Genomic DNA, 19,823 nt, shown 5'->3' with positions numbered 1-19,823 from the left:
ACTTTTTTGGTTATGTGTGTTGCAAATATTTCTTCCCATTTTGTAGTTTAATTTGCACTGAGTATTGTGGGATAGATGCTGTTGATATGCTACCCACATTGCCTTGGTATTCACTTTTGTGCAGGAAGACTTCTTGCTTGAAGCAGCTGAGATTCTGCTTTCTGAAGACTTTCTCTGGCCATAACAGAGGCTGGAGGGTGTTAGGGAATTGATGCCCTGGCAGCAGCTCTTAACCAACACTGAATAGGAGTTGATGAATAAATACCCCATTTTCCTTACCTTTTGAGATAGCTTCTGAAACTTACTCTATGCCATCTCTCAGATGTCTCTATCTGAGAGATGGAGACAAATTGGTAACTTGATCATTAATGTCTCCTGTACAGGTATCCTTTCCTTCTCTGTCTTACTTCCCCACTCTCTTGCCTGTTTTTGCTGGAATTACTTTTTAAAATAAATTATTTGCTCTCAAATTCTAGTTTCTCAGAGTTGGCTTTTGGAGAACATATCTTGAGTTAGTAATATCTTTTGATAAATAGAAATTCATAATTTAAATGGATCTAGTTTATCAGTTTTTTTCCCCTTCATAGTTAGTGTTTGCTGTGTCCTGCGTAAGAAGTCTTTACCTACTCTAATATCTTGATTGTACCCATGGAATTTTAATTTATGAAGGTGACTGAATGATAACATGGAGACACCAATGCTATTGTTTATTACTTATAGTTCCCAAGAGGAGATGGCATGTCAGGCAGGACCACCTGGGGAAGTACTAGGGTTGGTCGAGAGGCAGAAGGAGCAAGGAGAAACATGGGCAAAAATGCCAGGAAGTTGCTAGGTAGGGAAGTCACCTATTGGGCAGGAAGTAAAACACAGATGTTGAAGTTTGTGATTGGAGGGTTCGTAATATGATTTTCACATGCCCGCAAAAGCCAGACTGCAAGGGAGATGTAAACAACTTTAGCTATTAGTTTCACCATGTGATTAATGGATGCCAAATCATCAATTACAAAATCTATAAAAGTTAATTAGAACACACAAGGCCTTGAAGATATTCTTCTTTATTAATTCCAGATATTTTATTGTTTTACCTTTTATACTTAGATCTACAATCCATCTGGAATTAATTTTTGTGTGTAGGTTGAGGGAAGGGCCATGTTTCTTTTTTTCCCATATGGATTCATAATTCTACTGGTACTGTTTATGGAAAAGACTCTCCTTTCCCCACTGTTCTGCAGTCAACCTTTGTCATAAATCGAGTGCCCATATATATATTTAGGTCTATTTCTAGACTGTTTATTCTGTTCCATTGGACTCTCTGTTTTTATGTCAATACCATCATTTCTTAATTACTGTAATTTTATTAGAAGTTGACATTCATTCATTAGTTAGTCTTTCCATCTTGTTCTTCTTCACTGGTGTGTTAGCTGTTTTTGGAATTATCCCCCCGCCCTTTTTTGAAACAGGGTTTCACTTTGTCACCCAGGCTGGAGTGCAGTGGTGTGATCACTGCTTACTGCAGGCTCAACCTCCTGGGCTCAAGTGATCCTCCCACCTCAGCCTCTATGTAGCTGGACCACAGGCATGTGTCACCACACCCAGCGAATTTCTTAACTTTTTTTTGTAGAGGCAGAGTTTTGCCATGTTGCCCAGGCTAGTCTCAAACTCTTGAGCTCAAGTGATCCTCCTACCTCAGACTCCCAAAATGCTGGGATTACAGACATAAGCCATTGCACCTAGCATGAGTTATTCTCCTTTAGTGATATTGATGATAGTTGTTTTCTGTTTAGTGAATTTTATTTATTTTTAATCTTCCAGTTAGTTTCAGAGATCCATTGTAAGAGAACATGACATAACCCATTTGGTGCTAACAACATTTATTATGGCATTTTTTCTAAATTGATGCATATGGTCACAGAACAGTCCAGGTATTGTGCAGTGGGGCTATAGACCAGAGTACCTCAAAAAGAAACATCTGGCTAGGCATGGTGGCTCATGCCTGTAATCCCAGAACTTTGGGAGGCCGAGATGGCTGGATCAGCTGAGGTCAGGAGTTCGAGACCAGCCTAGCCAACATGGTGAAACCCCATCTCTATTAAAAAAAAAAAGAAACATCTTCATATCAAGTACATTATGTCATAATTGTAGTATCCTAAAACTCTACTTCATCTGTCAGTATTGGTAAAGTAGTCCAGGCACAGGATCATTCCTCATTCCTCCAGGTTTGGTAACACTGCCCAATTCTAGAGAGCAGTTTAATTTATATAAAATTTATTAATAAAATTTGGAATGTTGATGTTGCTTTATTTTGGCAAACTATAATTGCTAGTGGAATTATGAAAAGTTTTACTTGAACAAACAGGAACCAATGAGGGAAATCCATGTTGTTCTGTAACTATCTGGGAGGTTTGGATTCAGCCTTTTAAAATATTATCTATCTACAAATACTCTTTGTGCCTTTTTCAGTTAATCTTAGTCTCTTGGTGCTGCTCAGGATTGGACTGCATCTCCTTTTGCTATTCAGTTTAAATTGAACCCAAGAGATTGAAATAGAAATGAAAATTGGATACAATGAGATAAACTCTTCTCATTTCCAGACTTTTGGGAAACCAGTATGCTAGGTTAATTATGGCGGGTCAATTATTTTGTGTCATTCTTTAGGCTTGCATTGTGGCTAGGCTCATATATGAAAATATATGGGATATGGAAAGAGTAAGAATGTTCAAGAGGAAAACCCATTGTTCTATTAGATATTTATGGTGTCCATCCAAATTTGGGTTTTTATCTTAACAGGTCAATGCTGCTGAATCAAAGATAACAAATTTAATATACTTAAAACATACCTTGGAACTTGTGGATCCTTTAAAGGTAATTTGTATGTGTGTGTATCATACAAAACATGTCCAGATTATTTTTTAACTTTTTGTTCGGAAAAAATTTCAAACTCAGGGAAAATTGCAAGAATAACATAGCCAATTCCCCATTTTTTTTTTTTTGTACATACTTCACATACACATACACATTATTAGCCTTATTACGCTTACTGAACCATTTGAGAATAAATTGCAGCACCTAAGTACTTAGGGACTAAAGTCTCCCAACAAAAAGATGTTCTCTTATATAATCATATTATTATCAAATTCAGAATAATTAATACTGATGCAATACTATTTTATAATATGTATCCCATACTCAAATTTTTAAAATTGTTCTAATAATGTTCTTTATAGCATTTTTTTTCCGGATATAGGGTCCAATCCAGGATCATATCTTATATTTAATGTCATGTTTTTTAAAACTCTTTTGAAGTGGAAAAGTTTCTCAGTTTCTTTGTTCATGATACTGACATTTTGAAGCATAAGGGTCAATTTTTTAAATAGAATTTCCTCAATTTCTGTGATTGCTTTCTCCTAATTAAATTCATCTATGCATATTTGGCATTAATACTCTATGATGCATCCTTTTTAGTACATCACATCAAGAGGCACGTAATGCCATTTCCTCATTCTTGGTGATATTAACTGATGAATTTCTTCACCATAAATTCAGATTTTCTTTTGTAATTAATAAGTTATTAATCTATGGAGAGTTATTTTGAGAATGTGTAAATAACCCAATCCTCATCAAACTTCCACCCATTGGTTGTAGAATTAATTGATAGCTCTTACCTGAAGTAATTATTACTCTGATGGTTACAAGATGATTGTTTTCTCATTAACTTTTAAATACTACACTGTGTAAAACTTGTTTTTATTGAAGTGATAAAGGGAACTGCTTTTGAAAAAGAAACAATGAAAAATATGGAATAATTTTGTTATAGAGGTTATTCTAATAAATATTAACATGGTTTGGCTGTGTCTCCATCCAAATCTCACCTTAAATTGTAAGAATCCCCCATTTCAAGGGCGGGGTCTGGTGGAGATTATTGAATCATGGGGGTGGTTTCTCCCATACTGTTCTTTTGGTAGTGAATAAGTCTCACAAGGTCTGATGGTTTTATAAAGCAGAGTTCCCCTGCACATGTTCTTCTTGCCTACTGGCATGTAAGATGTAACTTTGCTCCTAATTTACCTTCTGCCATGATTGTGAGGCCTCCCCAGCCATGTGGAACTGTGAGTCAATTAAACCTTTTTCCTTTATACATTTCCCAGTCTTGGGTATGTCTTTATTAGCAGCTGAGAACAGACTGATACAGTAAATTTTACCAGTAGAGTGGGGTGCTTCTGTAAAGGTACCTGAAAATATGGAAGTAACTTTGGAACTGGGTAACAGGCAGAGGCTGGAACAGTTTGGAGCACTCAGAAGGCAGGAAGTTGTAGGAAAGTCTGAAACTTCCTAGAGACTTGTTGAATGGCTTTGACCAAAATGCTGATAGTTATAGGGACAGTAGGGTCCTGGCTGCGGTGGTCTCAGATGGAGATAAGGAATTTTTGGGAACTGGAATAAAGGTCACTCTTGCTATGCAAAGAGACTGGCAGCATCTTCCCCTGCCCTGGAGATCTGTGGAACTTTGAACTTGAGAGAGAAGGTATCCAGGGGGAAGAAATTCCTAAGCAGTGAAGCATTCAAGAGGAAGCAGAGTGTAAAAGTTTGGAAAATTTGCAGCCTGAGGATACAATAGAAAAGAAAATCCCATTTTCTGGGGAGAAATTCAAACCAGCTGAAGAAATTCGCATAAGTAACAAGGAGGCAAAAGTTAATAATCACCAAGACAATGGGGAAAATGTCTCCAGGTCATGTCAGAGACCTTTATGGCAGCCCCTTCCATTACAGGCCCAGAGGCCTAGGAGGAAAAAATGGCTTTCTGGCCCCCCTTGCTCTGTGCAGCCTAGGGACTTGGTGCTCTGTGTCCCAGTTGCTCCAGCTATGGCTAAAAGTGGCCAACATACAGCTCAGGCCATGGCTTCAGAGGGTGCAAGCCTCAAGCCTTGGCAGCCTCCATGTGGTGTTGAGCCTGCAGGTGCACAGAAGTCAAGAATGGTTTGGGAACCTCCACCTAGATTTCAGAGGATGTATGGAAACACCTGGATGTCCAGGCAGAAGTTTGCTTCAGGGACGGAACCCTCATTGAGAGCCTCTGTTAGGACAGTGCAGAAGGAAAATGGGCAAAAGCCCCCACACAGAGTCCCCACTTGGGCATTGCCTAGTGGATCTGTGAGAAGAGGGCCACTGTCCTCCAGACTCCAGAATGGTATATCCACCAACAGATTGCACCATGCACCTGGAAAAGCCACAGACACTTAACACCAGCCTTAAAAGCAGCTGCAGGGTTCAGGGGGCTGTACCCTGCAAAGGCACAAGGGTGGAGCTGCTCAAGGGTGTGGGAGCTCACTTCTTGCATCAGTGTGACCCGTATGTGAGACATGGAGTCGAAGGAGATCATTTTGGAGCTTAAAGATTTGACTGTCCCACTGGATTTTGGACTTGCATGGGGCCTGTAGTCCCTTCATTTCGGCCATTTTCTCCCATTTGGAACGGGTGTATTTACCCAATGCCTGTACCCCAGTTGTATCTAGGAAGTAACTAACTTGCTTTTCAGTTTCACAGGCTCATAGGCAGAAGGGACTTGCCTTGTCTCAGATGAGATTTGGACTGTGGACTTTTGAGTTAATGCTGAAATGAGTTAAGACTTTGGGATACTCTTTGGAAGGAATGATTGGTTTTGAAATGTGAAGACATGAGATTTGGCAGGGGCTAGGGGCAGAATTATATGGTTTGGCTGTGTCCCCACCCAAATCTCACCTTGAGTTGTAATAATCCCCGCATGTCAAGGGCAGGGCCAGGTGGAGATAACTGAAGCATAGGGCAGTTTCCCCCATGTTCTCCTGGTAGTGAATAAGTCTCACAAGATCTGATGGTTGTTTAAAGGGGAGTTCCCCTACACACGTTCTTCTTGCCTGCTGCCATGTAAAACATGACTTTGCTCCTCATTCACCTTCTGCCATGATTGTGAGGCCTCCCCAGCCATGTGGAATTGTGAGTCAATTAAACCTTTTTCCTTTATAAATTACCCAGTCTCAGGTATGTCTTTCTTAGCAGCATGAGAGCGGACTAATACAAATATATATAGTTAAAATAATGTGGCAAAAGACTTCAAAAATATTTTCACCTTTCTTGTAATGAAATAAATGGAGTAAATCACCAGAAAAATATTGAGAGATTTCATGAAACACAAATTTTAAACTTTGGTATGTCAAAAGCAAAGTAAAAGGTAAAGATAGGAAAAATTTATAACAAATGACAGTTTATTAGTCTGTTTTCATACTGCTATAAAGAACTATCCAAGACTGGGAAATTCATAAAGGAAACAGATTTAATTGACTCACAGTTCAGTATGGCTAGGTAGGCCTCAGGAAATGTACAATCATGGCAGAAGGAGAAGGGGAAAGGGGAAACAAGGCACCTTTGTTGCAAGGCAGCAGGAAAGAGAAGAAATGCAGGAGAAACTACCACACACTTATAAAATGATCAGATCTGATGAGAACTCACTCACCATCATGAGAACAGCATGAGGGAAACTTCCCACATTATTCAATTACCTCCACCTGGTCTCTCCCTGGAAAAGTGGGTATTATGGGAATTCTAGGGATTATAATTTATGATGAGATTTGGGTGGGGAGACAAAGCCTAACCATATCAGACAGACAAAATACTAATTTCTGTCATCATAAAACTCATGTAATTTCATAGGAAAATATTGAAATGCCAATGGAAATATGGAAAATGACCCAAAGAAGGAAATCAAGGTGATTAATAAATGGTACCAAAAATGTTAACCTCATTATTAATCAAAGCAATACCAATTAAAACCATTGTTCTTATCTGTCAAAGAAGCAGACATTTTCATTTATCTTAAAGGATGTAACTCATTTCTAATTAGAGATCTATGAGGCAGACAACTTATTAAACTGCTGGCAAAAATACAAATTTCACATACTTTACTGGGAATTGTGCTGGAAATGTTTGCAACATATATCTTTTGATCCTGTAACACTACTTCTAGAGATTTGTCTGAAAGAACTTTTCAGAAATGTTGGCCAATATTTATGTCCACAATGGTCATTACAGTATTACTTATTTATATCAGTGAGAAATTATAAGTAGAGTAGAACTGCAGTAATTACAGGAAGAGACTATTTGCTTTCTATAGACTGGAATATTATGAATTATTAAACATTTTTGCCTTGAAAAGTTTTTTATATGTATGGTATAGTATAAGTTGAGCATCCCTAACCCGAAAGTTAAAAATTTTAGATGCTCTAGATTCTGAAACGTTTTGAGTACCAATGTGATGTCACAAGTGGAAAATTTTACATCTTGACCTTATGTAATGGGTCGCAGTCAAAATGCAGGTACTCAACACAGTTTATTCAGCATCCTAAAGGGAAAAAAGACCCTCCCAGCTCTCTTCATCTGTAATATATCTTTCCTGTGCACTCCCAGATTCTTCTATGCAAACATTCCCACAAAGGGTAATACAATGACACAGCTACAGGTCAGATGTGCCAATGGCAAGTTTCCGTGATGCCCCACATAGGGCCAAGACTGATGTGCATTACTGTTTTTTGCTTATTGCCTGCTTTGTCTAGTGGTTAAGATAACAAAAACAAAAAACAAAACAAAGAAAATGTCAGAAAGGCCTGCAGTAACAGTGATAAGAAAAAGAGGAATCACTTACGTTTCTGTGTAACACAAAGTCAAGCTATTGGAGAAACTGGATAATGGTGTAAGTGTGAAAGGTCTTAAAGAAGCGTATGCTATTAGAATGACTGCCAGATATGACCTAAAGAAACAAACGGATAAACTGTTGCAGTTCTATGCTGAAAGTGATGAATAGAAGCTAATGAAAAATAGAAAAACACTGCATAACATTTTTTAAAAAAGAAAGAACGAATGGATCCATCTGCCTCACAGTGAACACATGCCACTTAATGGTATACTGATCATGAAACAAGTGAAGATGTATCACAATGAAATGAAAATTGAAGGGAACTGTCAATATTCAACAGTCTGGTTGCAGAAATTTAAGAAGAAAATGACATTAAATTTTTAAAGATTTATAGTGATTGAGCATCTGCTGATCATGAAGCATTGGAGAAATTCATTGATGAGTTTGCCAAGGTCATTGCTCATGAAAATCTGATGCCAGAACAAATCGATAATGCTGATTAAACATCATTGTTTTGGCATTATTGCCTCAGAAAGACACTGACTACAGCTGATGAAGCAGCCCCTGTGGGAATTAAGGATGCTAAGGACAGAAAACAACTATGCTGGGCTCTGCTAGTGCAGCAGACACACGTAAGTGTAAATGTGCTGTGATAGGTAAAACCTTGTGTCTTTGCTGTTTTCAAGGAGTTAATTTCTTACCAGTTTATTATTATGCCAACAAAGAGGTCTGAATCACCAGGGACATTTTTTTTCCAATTGGTCTCACAAACATTTTACACACACCAGCAGCTCATGCGCACTGCAGGGAATCTGGATTGGATGATGATTGAATTATGTTGTTATTCCTTGACAACTCTTCTGTTAATCCTCCAGCTGCAATTTTCATCAAAAATAATGTTTATGCCATATATTTTCACCTAAATGTGACTTCATTAATTCAGCCATGTGACTGTGACGAGAGTATCCTTAGATCAATGAAAAGTAAATAAAAAAACAGTGTTTTAAAATTTTTTAATTTTTATTTAGTTTTGGGGATACATGTGCATGTTTGTTATGTGGGTAAACTTGTGTCTTGGAGGTTTGTTGTACAGATTATTTCACCACCAAGGTACTAAGCCTACTACCCAATAGTTATTTTTTCTGCTCCTCTTCCTCCTCCCAACCTCCACCCTCAAGCAAACGCCAGGATCTGTTGTTCCTATTTTTGTGCCCATGAGTTCTCATCATTTAACTCCCACTTTTAAGTGAAAACATGGAGTATTTGATTTTCCGTTCCTGTGTTAATTTTCTAAGGCTAATGGCCTCCAGCTCCATCCATGTCCCTGCAAAAGACATGATCTTGTATATATATAACTGCATAGTATTCCATGATGTATATAAACCACATTTTCTTTATCCAGTCTGTCACTCACGGGTATTTGGTTGATTCCATGTCTTTGCTATATTGTGAACAGTGCTGCAGTGAACATTCGTGTGCATTTGTCTTTATGGTAAAATGATTCATATTCCTCTGCATATATACCCAGTAATGGGATTGTTGGGTCGAATGGTATCTCTGTTTTCAGCTCTTTGAGGAATTGCCACACTGCATTCCACAATGGTTGAGCTAATTTACATTCATACACCAACAGTGTATAAATGTTCTTCTTTGTCTACAAGCTCACCAGCATCTGTTGTTTTTTGACTTTTTAATAATCGCCATTCTGACTGGTGTGAGATGGTATCTCATTGTGGCTTTGATTCACATTTCTCTAATGATCAGTGATATTGAGCTTTTTTTTCATATGTTTGTTGTCCACATGTATGTCTTTAGAAAAGTGTCTGTTCATGAGAACTCATGGACACAGGAAGGGGAACATCACACTCCGGGGACTGTTGTGGGGTTGGGGGAGGGGGGAGGGACAGCATTAGGAGATATACCTAATCCTAAATGACGAGTTAATGGGTGCAGGAAATCAACGTGGCACATGGATACATATGTAACAAACCTGCACATTGTGCACATGTACCCTAAAACCTAAAGTATAATAAAAAAAAAAAAGAAAAGTGTCTGTTCATGTCCTTTGCTTACTTTTTAATGAAGTTGTTTTATTCTTGTAAATTTAAAGAACACTTTCTTGAACAGCGTGCTAGCAGCAGTGAACAGAGGCACAGATGTGGAAGTTTTTTTAGAGTTGCAGTCTTGCTCTGTGCCCAGGCTGCAGTACAGTGGCACAATCATGGCACACTGCACCCTTGAACTTCTAGGCTCAAGTAATCCTCCCACCTTTCCTGAGTAGCTGGGAGTACAGGCATATGTCACTATGCCCAGCTAATTTTTAAAAATTTTTTTTATAGACGGGGGTCTCGCTATGTTGCCCAAGCTGGTCTTGAACTCCTGGGCTCAAGCAATTCACCTGCCTCATCCTCCTGAGTCACTGGGATTACAGGTGTGAGTCACCGCACCTGACAATGGAAGGTTTTTGAAAGGAGTTTAGTATGAAGAATGCCATATATGCTGTTGCCAGTGCTTGGAACATAGTTACTAAAGACATGGTTGTGCATGCCTGGCACAACCGCTGGCCTGTGATGCTGTTCAATGATGATGATAAAACAAGGTGGTGACTTTGTAGGATTCCATATGTCAAGTGAGAAAAAATTATGTCTGACCTCCTAAAATATGCAAAATGTATACTTTCAGAGTCTGCCAGTAAGCTGGAAGAACTGGGTGTTAAAGTTTGTATTTATTTATTTATTATTTGAGATGGGGTCTCACTCTGTCACCCAGGCTGTAGTGCAGTGGTGCAATCTCAGCTCACTGCAACATTTGCCTCCTGGGCTCAAGCCATCCTCCCACCTCAGCCTCCTGAGTAGCTGGGACCATAGGCATGCACCACCATGCCCAGCTAATAGTTTGTATTTTTGATAGAGATGGGGTTTCGCCATGTTGGCCACTCTGGTATTGAACTCCTGAGCTCAAGCAATTTGTCCACCTTGGCCCCTCAAAGTGGCGGGATTACAGGTGTGAGCCACAGCACCAGGCCAATTGACATTAACATCAATAATGAGGCCCCAGCTGCTCATTAATCAACAGATGATGAAATAGACAAAATGGTTCTGATTCAAGGTGATCATGACAGTAATGACGATGAAGATGATGTTGTAACACTGCAGAAAAAATGCCTATAGATATGGTAAAAATGTATGATGGGCTTATTGAAGATCTACAGTTTTTGTTAAGCAAAATAAAATTCCTATTTTTACCGTATAAGAATGGAGCAGCACACATTCATAACAGAACAAGAAATCATGTCAGTTATAAAATCAAAGGGAAATTTCTATGACAAAAACCATTATTAATGAAGCAGATGACTCTAGAGGAAACATTTTTAAAAGCGGGCCAGCAAAATGCCTCCGTATCCTTAGAATACCCACTTCCTGGTCCCTTAACTGTTTCTGATGTTTCATCTCACTTAGAAAAATAAAACACAGCTTACAGTAACCTCTTAATCAAAATATAGCATTATAGGTGGATACTGAAAATTATTAGTTGTTGCTGTCATTTAAGAGCTGATGCAGGTACTCTGGGGGTGCTACTGTGCTGTTACCCTGAACACATTTTTTCACTATATTAATGGTATGTCATTTTTTTTTTACTGTTAAGTACTTATGGGTAAAGAAATGTTAAAAAATGATTGCTTATTGGTAGCATATAAATTCAGAGTTGGGAATGATAGTGATGCCAAACAATCACAAATTGTCCACGTAAGTGACTGAAATAGTGACACCTTTTCTTTCTGGTGGTTCCATGTACACAGACTTTTATGCACAAAATTATTTAAAGTGTTGTATAAAATTACCTCAGGCTACGTGTATAAGGTGTATGTGAAACATAAATGAATTTCATGTTTAGACTCAGGTTTAATCTCCAGGATATCTCATTATGTACATAAGCAAATATTCCAAAAATCCAGAATCTGAAACTTCTGATCCCAAGCATTTTGGATAAGAAATACGCAACCTGGATTAAGTCAGGGGTTGCGGAAGGAGCATACAATGATATAAAATTATTTATTTTAGATGCTGACAGGAAATATACTATAATATTTAGAATGTTTATCTTTGGACGATAGTGGATTTAATTTTTTTCTTTCAGTTTTGGTGAATTTTTTAGTTTTTATCTGTCTGTGCATATTGTTTTCTGTTCATAAGGAAAAAAAGTTATTACCATTGCTTCATATCAAACGAAAAAAGGAGGTAGTGATCTAAAAAGCTAAATATGCTTTCTCTTCTTCTTTTCTTTTTATTTAGTTAGTGACCCCCTCATAGTTTTCATTAAGCAAAATAAAATTCTTATTTTTACTATATAAGAATTGAGAAATTGCTCTATTTACGAATATACAAAGCACTTTTTTGGTTTAATGTGTATCTAACCTAAATTTTGGAATTATATGTAGAGTACTCTAAATGTACAACAGTAGTTGTTTAAGTACCTATATAGATAAGTAGTTGGGTGTTAATAATTAGTAGAGAGGCAAGAAAAATAAAATTTATAATAAGCAGTGGATGGCACTAATTAGCCATGTACTCTTTATTTGGAAAAAGGGAAAGATACAGTCTATCCTCAGCTATATAGCTAAAAATATATTTTATGAGTATATAAATGCGGAAATGAAGAAAGCACTTGGTAAACTATAAAGTATTAAACAAATGTAAAATGATATGTTTGAATGATCTTGTAATTGATTATCCTTAACTTTTTTATTTTATTCTTTAATAGATTGCTATGAAGAACTGTAACACACCTTTATTAAGAGCTTACTATGGTTCCTTGGAAGACAAGAGGTCTTTGTCACTCAACCATTAATAAAAAATAAGATTATTCTCTTCTTCCTGATCATAACTGATTTTAAAGACTCTAATTGTATTCTATGGAACAATTACTTGAGTTTTGGTTTACAGAATCTTTAACCTATTCATCAAAATTCTAATTGTACATTTCACGTTATAGGTAGAATAAATAGGGTAACAACACATTGATTATTTGTGTTAAAGGACAATTAGAATAGCGTGAAAACTTGAAATCCAAGCACAATTTTAATATTTCTTTTTAAAGCCATGCTCCATGGAAAGACTTGCAAATAATAAAAATATATTTCTTTATTTTGTTAAATCATGAAGGGTCTAATGTAACAAAAAATAGTAGATATAAATATTGAATACAATCTAAATGCCGTTTAATTTTAACAATATTAAATTATTAGCAGTAGTTGTGGACTGAAGAACTACTGGTTCAATCCAGACCTTGGTTCTGAACTGAAAAGATTTGTGATACTTAAGAACTATTATTCTGTTAATTGAAGATTTATCCCCTGTGTGAGGCCACACATTGAAGTTAATAATAAAACTGGCTTAATTACAAATAAAATATAGAATGGAATGAAGGAAAAGTTGAGGAAAATATGTGTTACCAGATTTCTGGTTTGCATAATCACTGAACTTTACCATTGATAATTGTGAGGTTCCTGTTACGCTGTCTACGTATGTGTTTAGTGTCCCTTGCCTCTACTGAAGGCAGGGATCATATGTTATTCTTCTCTGAATCTCTTCGCCTAGCACAGTGCTTGATACATGGTGTACATTAATGTTTATTGAGTGAATGAGCATGAGGCCAGAATTTTTATAACAGTTCTTTAGAGATATATTTGGTACCCACAGGCACATCAGTATATGTAATTTGTGAGTTCTATTAGCAGATGTAGAATTGTTTTTGAGGTCCTGATGCTGTTTTAGACTAGTTCTGACTGATAAAACAGTATAAATATGAAATAGTCACAGCTCTAACTTAAGTAAATTTAAATATTTGTTGCTTAATTAGTTATTTCAAAATAACTTTCAACAAAAATTTGCTATCAATTGTGATTCAAATTATCAATTAAAATAACTCTTTGACTTATTGCCTATAATGTTCTTCTTTTGGCCTTAATATTAGGTTTGGAATCATACTTGAAAAGATTAAAACAGTAATTAATGATGATGCAAGATACATGAAAGGATGCCTAAACATGAGGACTCAGAAGTGCTATGCAGTGAGGTCTAACATAAATGAATTTCTTGACATAGCAAGAAGAACATACACAGAGATTGTAGATGACATAGCAGGTAATTTATTTATTTGATAATGTTTTTCTGTTTTGTAGGGATGAAACAGCCTTTTCAGGACATGCTGTCCTTTTTTTGCTGCTCATGACTAGCCATACATATTTTAAATTTATTTTTTGTTACCAAAACATAAGGTTAGCATGTAGTGCCATTTAAGGAAACAGCATATGTGGCAGCCGTCATACTAAACTCCATTTGAAAACCTTCCGTTGCCAAATGCAGTAGCTCATGCCTGTAATCCCAGCACTTTGGGAGGCCAAGGAGGGCCGATAGCTTGAGTCCAGGAGTTTGAGGCTAGCCTTGGCAACATAGCTAGTCTTTTGTAGAGACAAGATGTTGTCTCTACAAAAACTGAGAAAATTTGCCAGGCATGGTGATGTATGCCTGTAGTCCCAGCGACTCCGGAGGCTGAGGTAGGAGGATCACTTGGATCACTTGAGCCCAGGAGGTCGAGACTGCAGTAAGTTATGATTGTGCCACTGTGCTCAGCCTGGGCGACAGAGTGAGATCTGTCTCAAAAAAAAAATTATTAGAGTTTGAAAGTGCAACAAGACCTCCTATTTATGTATAAAATAATAAGAATTTAAAAACCGTGTGACTTTTTAAAACAGAGTGATTTTTCTCATTAAAATTTATTCATTTTGTTTTGTTTTTGTTTTTCTTGTTTCTGTCACCAGGAATGATATCACAACTTGGAGAAAAATATAGTCTTCCTTTAAGGACAAGTTTTAGCTCTGCTCGAGGATTTTTCATCCAGATGACTACAGATTGTATAGCCCTACCTAGTGATCAACTTCCTTCAGAATTTATTAAGGTTCATTTTAGAGTGGTTAGGAAATTAGTGTTTCTGATTTTATAGAATCACATCTACATATTTTTGGGACTTCTTGAGTTTTGCAAGCCAAATTTCTGAATGTTCTATATCTTCTCCTATTCCTACCCACCCACCTAACTAATATACTAATCTAAGAGTGATTTAGAAGCTTTTGCAGAAATACCAAACTCAGTGTTTTCCACAGTTCTGGGAGCTTGTGTAAGAAAAAAAGGAAAATGAAGAAAGAACATCCAAAAGCTGTTTATGATAAAAGAAATTAGGAAAATACCACACCATTTGCCTGTTAAAGGTTTAAAAAGTCCTAAAGTAAATAAATCTACTTAACTTTAAAAAATCGAATATTTCCAAACCTTTGTACCACAGGAATAATTTTTCCTATATAGCTCCTTTACAATATACCAGTTTGGGAAAGTCTAACCCACTCTAATCTTTGTTCCATCTGCTTAGGGGGTACATTTTGATAAGAACAAACCATTTAGCTTTCAGGCTTTTCGAGCTTGAGTAAGATTAGAGATTGAGTTGAGGTTCAGATATAGGACAAGGGCTGCGACAGGGGTCAGAGATGGAGTGAGGATCACTGGATGTCCATCATGCATGTTACTTGATAATAAGATGTAGTGTTTTTAACATTTTAAGACCTATCAGAGTAGTCATCCCAGATGAACTAGGTCAAAATATCCTGCTTTTTAAAAATGAATGTATGGGTTAAAAAAATTTGGCTTTATCCTTTGAAGTGATCTTCCTCTTATGTTTCACAAATATTATTTAGAACTTTCTTTGTGATACCATATCTCAAAGATTAAAATGATTAACCTAAATACCCATATTTCTGTTGTTTAAAATCTTATATTTCATAGTAGTGTGCATTTATCTTGACATTTGTTTTTTAATCTCCCAGCAGATTTCTAAAGTGAAAAATTCTTACAGCTTTACATCAGCAGATTTAATTAAAATGAATGAAAGATGCCAAGAATCTTTGAGAGAAATCTATCACATGACTTATATGTAAGAGCATTTGAAGTATTTGAATATTGAATTAAATTGGTTTAATTTGAGAAACTGTTACAATTGTGTTAGTTTAATTTTTATCTAATTACAGACAATTGTAGAGTTATGCATGTTAGTAAAGAAAGTCTGTCTTTGTGATTAGAATCAGTGAGGCTCACAGAAGCTTCAGGGAAGATCTAATTGCAAACAAATACTGTTATAATTAATATTTCTATAATGTGCATTCTACCATGATGTAGAACTTGGCATATCAGGGGCTTACCTGGGCTTCATTCAGTTTATTATTTTCCTATGGTCTGTAAGTCCTCAGCTTCTTACACCTTGATATTAATAATTCAATAGCAATATCACAATAGTGTCGGTTCTTTTGCTGGTCATGAAATAGTAGCAATACAGCCAGAAAAAAGAAGTAGAAGATTTAGAACACTTATTAGGCTGAAGTAATAAAGAGAAAGGTTGGGCTTTCAAGACAATTTCAAGACATGTACCACAAACATTTTAATATATAGTAAGTTTTGGGTACATATTTATCTTTGCAAGAGAAAAACTTTTGCACTATATCACAGTATAACTCTGCCTTATAAAAACTTAAATAATTATATTATTCAGATATTGTGTCTGTGTGCACATGTGTGAGTGAGAGAACAAGAACAAGAGAGAAAGAAAAAACAGATGAGAGAGAAAATGCATATAGTTTTTGTGTTGAACTTAACATTTGGAAATTCACAAAGTGATTAGCAAATGGGATCTTTCCAAGTATAATGAGGGCTTGATTTGACCTATATCAAATATTTTTAATAATAAAAACTTATTAATATCATATAAAAGCAGTTATTTCAAAAATATTATGTTAATACACCAGAAGATAGATTCTTTGCCACTAAGTAGCTGTGATCTTGAGCAAAAACTTCAATTTCCTCATCTCTAAAATGAGACAGTTGAACAATAGGCTTTATCTATAGTGTATAACTCAGATGTGAATATTATTTTACTTCAGGCAATGAATATAATATTATTTTACAATTACAATGTATGTCCCTTTTGAAAAAACATTATTACATGTCTTACCAAACCTGTTTTCAGGATAGTGTGCAAACTGCTTAGTGAGATTTATGAACATATTCATTGCTTATATAAACTATCTGACACTGTGTCAATGCTGGATATGCTACTGTCATTTGCTCATGCCTGCACTCTTTCTGACTATGGTAAGTTGCTTTCTTTGGAATAAACATATTGCATACTTAAATTTGTATTCAATTCAAACAATTTGATATAATAATTATGACATTTAAAATCTTTAACTTGAAATAGAGTCTCTTGCCTCTGGTCCTAGACTAAGACACAGAATAAAGAAAGTGAGATTACCCTTAACATTTTTTTTGAAGTAAAAAATTATTCTCTCAGAAATTGGCAAACCAAAAAGAAAAAATTGCAAGAAACTAAAGATTCCCCAAATAAGAAAGTCTGCAAGAGCTGTCTCCTTGGTAAAAATGACAGTGATCTAAATTTATAAAGTCCAAATCTGAATACTTATTAGAAGCAGTGCGATAAATATTAATAGAGAGAAATGCATCTCCAGAGTGAGCATTTTAATCCACTAGCTCTTTAGATGTGAACATACCAAAATTAGGAATTATGTAATTTATTTTTATATCCCAAGTCTATAGAAAGGCCATGAATATAAATGTTAAGTAATTTTCTCGTGTTAAATGAATACTTCGAGTTAGTACTTTGACATTTCTTATCTAACTTACCAGTAATAACCATACTCCAGTATGCAAATTTACTGGACTAGTATGTGATAATTATGGTTGAATAATTGTAGACTTCATTACATTAAAAACATTGAAATTTCTAATGTAAATCAGCAGTAAAATTTCTAAAATGTTATGTTAATTTACTTTTATGGGAAGTATCTTAAGATTTGTTCATATTTCTTATGGAAATATTAACTTTTTCTATTGGTATTTTATAGGCCAAAACTTTTCAAATTTTTATATCTCCTTTGCTTCAAAACTCTACTTTAGGGGTCAGATATTCCAATGGTAGTTTTTTTTTTTTAACTATTAAGAGATTTAGTCTTGCTTCATTTTAGTTTGAGAAGGATCATTCTGAAACTCCGTATCTATAAATAATGAATTTTTGAAAATACTTAAAATTTTTTTTCTAACCTCACTTTTATGATGAATGTTTTCAAGTTTATCTGTGCATTTTAGATAAAGGTATGGAACATTTTGGTTTTCACATATACTTTCACCCTCTTCCTCCTCCCCCCCACCTCAGGTGGTATCCATAGAGACCTGATCCTTATTCGTTTCTATAAATTAACAAATTATTTGTGTTGATCTTCTCTATTCTCATTCTCTGAAATTTCATTTTATACAAAATTTCTCCATGGGCTTAGAAAGAATTATTTTTATATTTGATTTTATTCTGTAATCATACCTCAACTTATAAGCTAGGTGTTTGAAACCAGCCTGGGCAGCATAGCTAGACCTCATCTCTAAAAAAAAAAACAAAACAAAAACTGGTGAGAAGTGGTGGCAGGTGCCTGTACTCCCAGCTTCTTGAGAGGCTGAGGCAGGAGGATGGCTTGAGCCCAGGGGTTTGAGGCTGCAATAAGCTATGATTTTGCCACTGTATTCCAGCCTGGGTGACAGATCAAGACCCTGTCTCTAATAAATACATAAATAAATGCTAAGCGTGCCAAATTTGAAATAATATTAAAGTAGGGAAGTAGTGTTTAAGGTAGAGTAAGTAAATGTGCAACTCTGTAGTAACAGTAACCAATTATGATTTTTAAAGTACAATCATTGAGTACTTGGTTCTTTTTTATTTTTATTTTTATTTTTTTTGAGACAGAGACTCACTTTGTCAGTCAGGCTGAAGTGCAGTGGCACAATCTCAGCTCACTGCAGTCTTCACCTCCCAGGCTCAAGAGATGCTCCTATCTCAGCCCAACAAGTAGCTGGGACTACAGGCGTGAGCCATTATGCCTGGCTAATTTTTTTTTTTTTTTTTTTTTTTTTTTTTTTGTAGATATAGGGTTTGACCATATTGCCTAGGCTGGTCTTGAACTCCTGAGCTCAAGCAATCTGCCCTCCTAGGCCTCCCAAAGTGCTGGGATTACCAGCATGAGCCACCACGCCTGGTCTACTTGGTTCTTTTTAAATCTACACAAAGTTGAAAATTTTATAAACTATTTTGGAGCTCAGGACAGTGGTAAAGAACTAAATTCTAGAGTTCTCTAGAAGTAAATAAAAGTTGTGATAGTGATTAGAGTGTGTCCATTATAATTTAGAAGAATTTGGGTGGGGATTTGGGATAGTATAATACCTTAATGTTATTATTCCAAATTGGCCAGTGTGAAAATCACTAAGATGTAGACAATACATACACACTACAAAATCTTTAGACGCAAATATATTAATCTTTAAAAACCATTCTATTTTTTTTCTTAAGTTCGACCAGAATTTACTGATACTTTAGCAATCAAACAGGGATGGCATCCTATTCTTGAAAAAATATCGGCGGAAAAACCTATTGCCAACAATACCTATGTTACAGAAGGGAGTAATTTTTTGATCATAACTGGACCAAACATGAGTGGAAAATCCACATATTTAAAACAGATTGCTCTTTGTCAGATTATGGCCCAGATTGGTAAGTTATGGCTTTATTTATAATGACCAGTTTGACACTCTTTTCAGAATGCTTTGCGCCTAATTTTTTTAGGGCCATGTGCCTAATTAACCCGAGAACAGTTTGGAGCAGATTCTGTTACCTAAAAGTATAACAGTGTGTCTATTGTGTAAACTATAACTTTACTATTTGATATTTATTAAGCTCCATCCAATTTCAGTTGCATTGCACTAAAATTTTTTTGGGATACTACAGAATTGGGAACATTCTTACTATAACTCTTAAAGTTGCATCAGTTATTACTAAATTGAATCATGCAATTATTTCTGGTTCAGAAAGTTTGTTGTGAGAAAAAGTGAAATGAGTAGGTTAAGCTGTTGCCTTTAATAATCCATGTGAGTTTTTCCCAAAATTATTAAATATAATATTGAGCAGAGAAACATTTCCCTTAACTTGAGGGGTACCAATAACTTGGCCATAGCAGTTGATATATTATACATACACATGTGCATACGTGCATCTAAATGGC

General features: G+C 35.8%; 1 protein-coding gene across 1 annotated transcript in view; it reads left to right on the top strand.

Annotated features, from left to right (window-relative positions):
- Positions 1–19,823, top strand: part of MSH4 (mutS homolog 4) — a 133,057-nt gene that overhangs the window by 77,520 nt on the left and 35,714 nt on the right. Inside the window, exons 9-15 of the mRNA XM_030823466.1 lie at positions 2,788–2,862; positions 12,425–12,489; positions 13,637–13,806; positions 14,484–14,620; positions 15,543–15,646; positions 16,733–16,857; positions 19,115–19,315. Of these exons, the coding sequence (XP_030679326.1) occupies positions 2,788–2,862; positions 12,425–12,489; positions 13,637–13,806; positions 14,484–14,620; positions 15,543–15,646; positions 16,733–16,857; positions 19,115–19,315 (877 nt within the window). The remainder of the gene's footprint in view (positions 1–2,787; positions 2,863–12,424; positions 12,490–13,636; positions 13,807–14,483; positions 14,621–15,542; positions 15,647–16,732; positions 16,858–19,114; positions 19,316–19,823) is intronic.

Source organism: Nomascus leucogenys, chromosome 12 (genome assembly GCF_006542625.1).
Source record: "Nomascus leucogenys isolate Asia chromosome 12, Asia_NLE_v1, whole genome shotgun sequence".
Lineage (NCBI taxonomy): Eukaryota > Metazoa > Chordata > Mammalia > Primates > Hylobatidae > Nomascus > Nomascus leucogenys.
Note: the sequence above shows the minus strand (reverse complement) of the source record. Positions and strands in the feature narration are given on the sequence as shown.